At 30.5% G+C, this 7,271-nt stretch overlaps 1 protein-coding gene across 1 annotated transcript; it reads right to left on the minus strand.

Annotated features, from left to right (window-relative positions):
- Positions 1-427: 427 nt before the first annotated feature.
- LOC145833088 (protein disulfide-isomerase-like) lies at positions 428-3,146 on the minus strand. The gene is made up of 2 exons (XM_082940286.1): positions 1,614-3,146; positions 428-523 (listed from the first exon to the last, which is right to left on the minus strand). Exons 1-2 carry the CDS (start codon positions 3,144-3,146, stop codon positions 428-430), a joined length of 1,629 nt encoding a protein of 542 aa, XP_082796412.1.
- Positions 3,147-7,271: the final 4,125 nt, after the last annotated feature.

Raw genomic sequence — 7,271 nt, forward strand, 5'->3', positions numbered from 1 at the left:
TATAGAAACTGAATAATTACTGTTTATAAAAAGATTGCTTTAGCCTGTTTTGAAGTTATTTTTAAATTTCTTTCTAACGAACGCTTTGTATCTAGAAATGTACGTAATTTAAAATACAAACTCTTTATAACTTAAAGACAAGCATAGATACTTTTACTTAAAACTTTAACCAAATGTTATCTATGTTTAAAAATTATTAGTTGATATCAAAACTGCAGTAACTGCACGAAAACAAATCAAGAATTGTACAGTGTAGACGATAGTAAAAAAATAGTATAAACACAAAAGCTAGTCTTTAAATTAAAAATAAGTATGGTTATTTTCACAAAAAAATTAATCAACAGCTATTAGTATGTAAAGTTTATTACTAAATTAAAAGTATCAGTACTTGTACGAAAATAAATACGAAGTTTTTTCCGACGTTTTTCTAAGGAGTGTTTTGATTGACATATTGTTGGAATTGTTCTTGATCTCCGTTCACCTCCAAAAACTTTTCCAATAAAGGCATTTCCAGTTTGTCGTGCTGAAAATTAAAAGTTTATAAGTTTGCAGTTGATATTTTCTTAAACTAATTTATCCAGAAACATAGACAAAATTCGAACTAATTAAAATGCTTTTAGGTAGTTAACTTATTTAACTTAAAGTTTTTTATTAAATCGATTATTTAAACATAACTTCAAAAAAACAAGTGCTGATTAAAGTAACACTCTAGTGGTTTTGTTCATCTAAAATAGCGGTTCTTAACCTTTTTTATGTTTTACCCCTTTTTGGAAGGTTATTCACAAACTTACCTCTTTTTGGAAAGTAATTACGAAATTTACCCCCAATATACAAAGAGTGTTTAATTTGGAGGAAGAAAACTAGATTATTTTAACTTTAAGCTTATTAAGTATAAAAAATCGTAAAATATGAAGGTTTCATTAAATTAAAAAAAATTACAGTTTAATACTAACTTATAAATTAAAAAGACAATCAGTAAACATCACTTCACATAACTTGTAATGAAGAAAATTTACCCTCTAAAACAAGAGAGTTAACCCCGAAGGGTAAATTTACCCCAGGTTAAGAATCGCTGATCTAAAAGAACTAACAGTATGTTAAAGTACATATTTTTTAGCTGAGTTGGTTTCTTTGCAAATTGTTTAACACGTTCTTAATGTTCATAAAAATGAACGTTTGCATAAAATTAAACTTAACTATATTTCGTTGAACGATAAAACGACGCTCAAAATATTTGGTTCTAGGACCTGGTGCACTAGGAACCGTTCATTTATCGAATCGCACACTACGGATACCTTTTAATGTCTCGTCCAGGACAAACATTCTGTGTTTTTATTTTTACAGAAATTAATTTTCACAGAGCCATTTACAGTGCAGCTTTTTACAATTTAGCTGTAAATCAATTTTTCTCTAATCAAAACCAAAAGGTAAAAAAGAATCATTAACAATTTCATCTAATTAACCATAATTATTAACTTAACACTATCTTAGCAAACCTTGTATGCGACGAGTAGAATTAATACTATAAAATTTTCGTAGAAAATTTAAGATACTAAAAGTCAAGTATAAATAAAGCAGTATAAAAGTTACAATATATATTAAAGTAACAAAACCTTGAAAGGGACGGGATATTCGTTCATACTCCCGCTTCCGAACAGCACAAACTTGAAATTCGACTCGTACTCAACCTCGTTCCTCGCCGTCTCTATCTTAGCTATTATGACGTCACTGTCGTTTTTGTACCTTTCTCCCAACTTCCTCCAAACGGGCTCAATGTGCTCGTTGTCCTGCTTTCTCCTGAAGTCGTAGAACCACACGAACACCTTTTTGTTGGAGTCGAAAGCCACCTCCTTGAAATTCTTCCCGACCAGCACCTTGACCGGTTTCTTGTTCCAGTTTCGGGGAATTTTCTCGGAAAACATCTTCCTCACGGCGGTTCCGGCGATGACGTCATTGACGTGGTCGACCATCGCCGCCGTGGTAAGTTCCTTGTCCATGACGTATTTGCGCAGGTGGTGAAGTGGACCAGTGTGGTAAACCACGAAAAGGGGCAACTTGCTCTCGTCCACCCCCAACAGTCCCACCATGTCCGCGTTGAAAGGGTCGTTGACGTCGGCGTAAGAGAACTTGTGCTCTCCGCCTTTCATCTTCTGCGCCGCCCTCCTTGCGCTGTCGACGACATCCCCAAAGTTTTTGGAGTTGTTGGACAGAAAGACCACGGCGTTCTTCTGGTTTTCGAATATTTCCTTGGCGGTGTCTTTCTTGATCTCGGAGAGCAGGGGCGTTCTGTTCATGGTGAAGAAGTTTTGGAGGTCCTTCTTCTTCATCTCGCCCCTGAAGTCCTGCCTGCCCGCGTCGAACTGCGTGAAAATGGCCACTTTGCCCTTCTTCAGCGCCAACTTCTTTGCCAGCTGCGCGCTCTTGACGTTGAAGAACAAGCGCTTACCCCAGGTCATCAGGTTCTCCTCGGCCGCCTCGGCAAAAGCCACGTTCTCGTCGCCGGGAAAGTACCCCACCATGAAGGCGGGAAACTTTTCCCTCAGGCTTTTGAACTCGGCGTGGTTTTTGATCTTAACGACAGCCGGAACTGACATGTGCTTCAGAATCTCGACGATCTTCTCGGACGGCAGGTTGTTGTTGAGGTGGTACGACGTCATCCTCCCGTTCATGAAGAACTTCATTTGGGGCACCCCGTCCAGTCCGTACTCCTCCGCCGCCTTTCCGTTTTCAACGACGTCGATTTTCGCGACGGCGATTTTCGGGTCCTCGTTCTCCTTGAAATACTGCGCCACTCTCTCGTACTCGGGTGCCATTTTCTCGCAATGAGGGCAGTGAGGTGAGTGGAAAAGTACGAGCATGAGCGGGTTGTCACTCAACGCTTGCGCGAAGCTGTCGTCCGTCAGCATCGTCGCGTTAACGCCAGTTTTGGCGCCAAAATAGCCGGGGTGGGTTTTGGCGCCAAAAAGTCTGTTTACGTCGGCGCCGAAATAGTTGGTGGTGAAGAAAATTGACAATGATATGATTACTGCAAAAAGCAGGTAGTATTTTGATTTGAGCAGCAAATTGCTAAAAGCAGGTTTCTCCGGTTCGTATTCCGCTTGAGTTTCTTTTGCCTGCCTCCGTCTGCACCTTGCCTTCTTAGCCATTATTGTTTTTAACTTTTACGATCTGTTGTTTAAATGGTTTTAAGGTAAAGTAGTTTGATGCAATGAGATATGTTTGATTTTAATTTTGTCAGTTACTTTTTGTTATGTTACAGTAGCTAGCTTATTATAGAGAAACTAAACAAGTCAAAAAAGATAAAAGCATCATAAATTTATCAATTTAGCAACGTGGCTACTGTTGAAAGGTTTTTCAACTTAAATATTTTTTTATTTCACGGGCAACATTAAGTTGTAAAATAAAATTTAAATAACAATTTATCTGAAGAAGACGAAGTACAAAATGAATCAAGCCCAAAACACGTGTAAAGTCTGGTTTACACGATGTATACTTTGCTCCACTTTCGCAATTGTTCACTGTTTACTAAACTTCAAATAAAGCAGTACACTATCTATATATGCATATATAAACGTAAGCTATAAAACAGGGTGACCACTATGATCTTTATTTAGTTACTTCCAGGCTTTCTGATACTTTTCCAGGTTTTTGAAGTTACAAGTTTTCTTGTTCTTTTTTGTAGTACAAAATTACTGAAGAGATACATTAAATCTTTTTAAATGAGAATATAACAATGCATAATACACAAATTTTGTTTATTTTTATTAGTTGATTCTTATCTAAGCTAAACTAAATTGTTTTGCATATGAAACTATTCAAATTTCCAAGGTTTTTCACCTTTTTTATTGCCTAAATTTTAAATCACAATTTTTTTAAGTAAAATAAGCGCCCTATATCAATATTAAACTAAACTTAAATCAAATACCGCTCTAGACTGGTATTCGGAATCTTGTGTCAAGCCCGATAACAAAATTATTGTTTACTTGAAATGTTTTTGAATCAAAATTTTATATTTGTTAGTACACTTGCCTGAGCTTTTGTGCTAAAACTTTTGTTAACCTAAACTTACAAGATGTAAAGTTAAGATAAAAAGGAGCACATTATGTAACGAACAACTGTGAGTAGTTTAAAATTGTGCATTCATTAATACTTTAAAACAAATTTTTAATTAATAGGAGCTAATTTTAGCAGCACAACATGATAAAACTTGCTTATGATATTAAAGTTATAATAAAAGTAGATACAATAAAGTTGATATGATGCATTTTAGTACAATCAACCCAACTTGTACATATCTGACACTAAAAAGAAAATCATTACAATATTTAATTTGTTTTTATTGACATACAAACTGTTAAACCTTTTCAGTAAAAAAAATACTGCTGTTACTTTTTATTTTTTAGCTTATGTAAAGCAAATAGTATAACTTAAATACTAAAATAATGGTTAAATCAAAAGTATCAGCTTTTTTAGCTATCTGAAGAACTTTTTTTTTCTTAGTTCAACCTTTCATTATATGTAAATCTTATAAACTACAACTACAATAACAATGAAAAAAAAATCCTCAACTGTAACTTTATTCATGCTAATTAGTAAACTACTTTTAAACTACTAATTAGTATAAAACTGATTATTAAGTAAATAAAATTGTAATCTGTACCTGAAAAATTTAAGTTTACAAATTTTGAAAATAAGCATTTAGCATTACAGTTAAGAACTTAAAATTTAAATTAAGATACGCATATACAACAAACTTTATTTTTGTATCAATTTAATATTTCCATGATTATGTAACAATACAATAGCATAACCAAATTATCTAAAATTTTGCAAAATTTTACAAGGGTTAAAACTTGTTTAATTGAAAAACATTTTTTTTTATAAATGCATAGTTATATAAGCAAATGTAGAAAAGAGAAGTGTTTAACTTACACAAAGAAAACAGTCTTTATAACTTTAAAGAAACCCAGTTTAGTCATAAGCATCAAAATATATTACAAGAACCACAAATTATTTGAGAACACAGTGCAAATACATACAGCAAACTTTTATCTGATAAGTACCAGTCTAAATTGAAACATACATTTTAAACACAAGTATAAAAATCAATTTAGCGTGACAGTTTAAATTTAAACAAACAAACGGCTCATAAGTTTTCAGTTGGTTCTTATAACATTGCTAGCATTTTGGATACCCTGGTAATAAGAACAATTCTAAAAACTTATGTATTTTAAACATAAAAATTTTAGGTTAAAAGTGAATACCCAAAAAGTACCTGTTTTAAGGGAAAATTGCTGTCTTTACAAAGTTTCTCATTTTAATCCAAATAAACTTTTACTTAAGTAAAAAACTTGAAAATACAATTTTTGTTAATAGATTATAAATATTAACATAGTCTAATCACACATGATTAACTGTAAATCATTTTGTTACACAGCTTTTTTAAAATTATATTTTATAACATTCATATGAAGTAAAATAGAAAAAACCATAAACTTTATTACAACAAATTAAGTTTAATGGTATCAAAATAGAATTTTAAATTTTAAGATAAAAGTTAAATTAAACTTACATTAAAATAAACAATTAAACAAAACTGTATAAATCAGTCAAAAAAAACTTATTATTTGAATGTGCTTTGAACATTGACAAAATATTTGTTGTTTAATGAACTTTAAAACATTACTAAATGTTAAGTATAACAAAATGTTTGTTTTAACTCCAGGACTAACTTATATTTTCTGAACTTGTATTAGTAACTTTTTTTTAACCTTGTTTTGATATGTTTAATAAATTAATGTTGCCACCCTTGAAAGCAAAATAGCTGAACAGATCAAAAAATAGCCTGAGTTAATTAGAAAATTTAAAAAAGTAATAACAGCCTAATACTGTGAAATATAATCTTAGTCAAGTTAGAAAACCAATATTTTTTGTTTTATTATATCATATTACCGTACTATTTATAGCATAATATTTTAATTTAAACAGTCAATTTTTATTTTTTTTTTCTAAATTTTAAGTTCTTATTCTTATATGTTAACTATAAACTGATCTTGTCTTTTGACTTTTAATGTTTTATAAACAGTGATGTTCCAATTTTTCTGAAAACTTTCTTTCTAATTAAAAAAAAGGTTGTTTCATTTTTAAAATTCATTCTAATCCAACCAGGACTACAACTATCAAATCTACCACAGTGTTGTTAAATAATAGAGACAACTCTAGACTATGATAAAATTAAAAAAAAACAATAGTAGCTTTCAAATAAACTTTATCAATGAAACTGTATGTATTTTGACAGATTTACTTTTACTACAAGAACAAAATTTTTAGAGTGAGTGTAAATGTACCTTTAGTTTTTTAAAACATTAAAAAGTAATTTTTGCCTTGTTTCTATTATACAAAAAATACTTAAAGGTCAAAGGATATACTTTTGTTACATTTAAGTAGAGTTAGTAGCAAGGCAGAAACTTTTATCTGATAACTAAAACCAAAACTGTAAAAAAAAACTAGTTATTAAAACATGAAACAAGATGATAAAATATTAAAGAAAACAAACACAAGTTTTTTTAAAACATAACTGGAAATTAGCCTAAATTTTTATAAAGATCTTTTAAGTAGCCTAATTTTTTCTTAACTCTCAAAACAGATAAATTGACACGAGCTAAAGTGATATTTTAATTTTTAGTTTAGTTTTATTTTATGTAAAAAATACTTTTTAATTTTCTTCAATAAAAATTTAAAACTTGCAATTATTAATAAAGTATGTAACATTTTATTTTAGAAAACTTTTCACTTTAATATTAAGGAGTGAAAAAGAAGTAGTAGTTCAATGAGGTGACTGTTACTAAATAATTACAAACTAATACTTTCAATACTATTACAAACTAATACTTTTAGAAAACAACAATACTTAGCTAAGCATTAAAATTTAAAACAATATATATAGTTAATCATTACTAGTATTTATCTTTATAACTTTAAGCCTAAATAGTTCAAAAGGCCAATATAGTTTTACAGGAGCTTTCAACATGATGAGGTCTACCAGATTGACAAAAAAAAAATGAATACTGAGTTTTTTTTTCCATTAACTTTCATGCTCGAGTAGTTGTGTGGAAACTTTCTTTGAGAAAACAGGGACAAACATAAAATATATTGCTTAACTAAACTATCATTCAGCAAAGATTTTAGATTTTTCTTAAGGTAAATGATGATTAAAGAACATTATTGATCTTAATTAAATGCATTGCATATATGTTTGTTTTAAATATAAA

The sequence above is a fragment of the Thalia democratica genome, chromosome 4, assembly GCF_965202585.1.
Source record: "Thalia democratica chromosome 4, ktThaDemo2.hap1.1, whole genome shotgun sequence".
NCBI lineage: Eukaryota > Metazoa > Chordata > Thaliacea > Salpida > Salpidae > Thalia > Thalia democratica.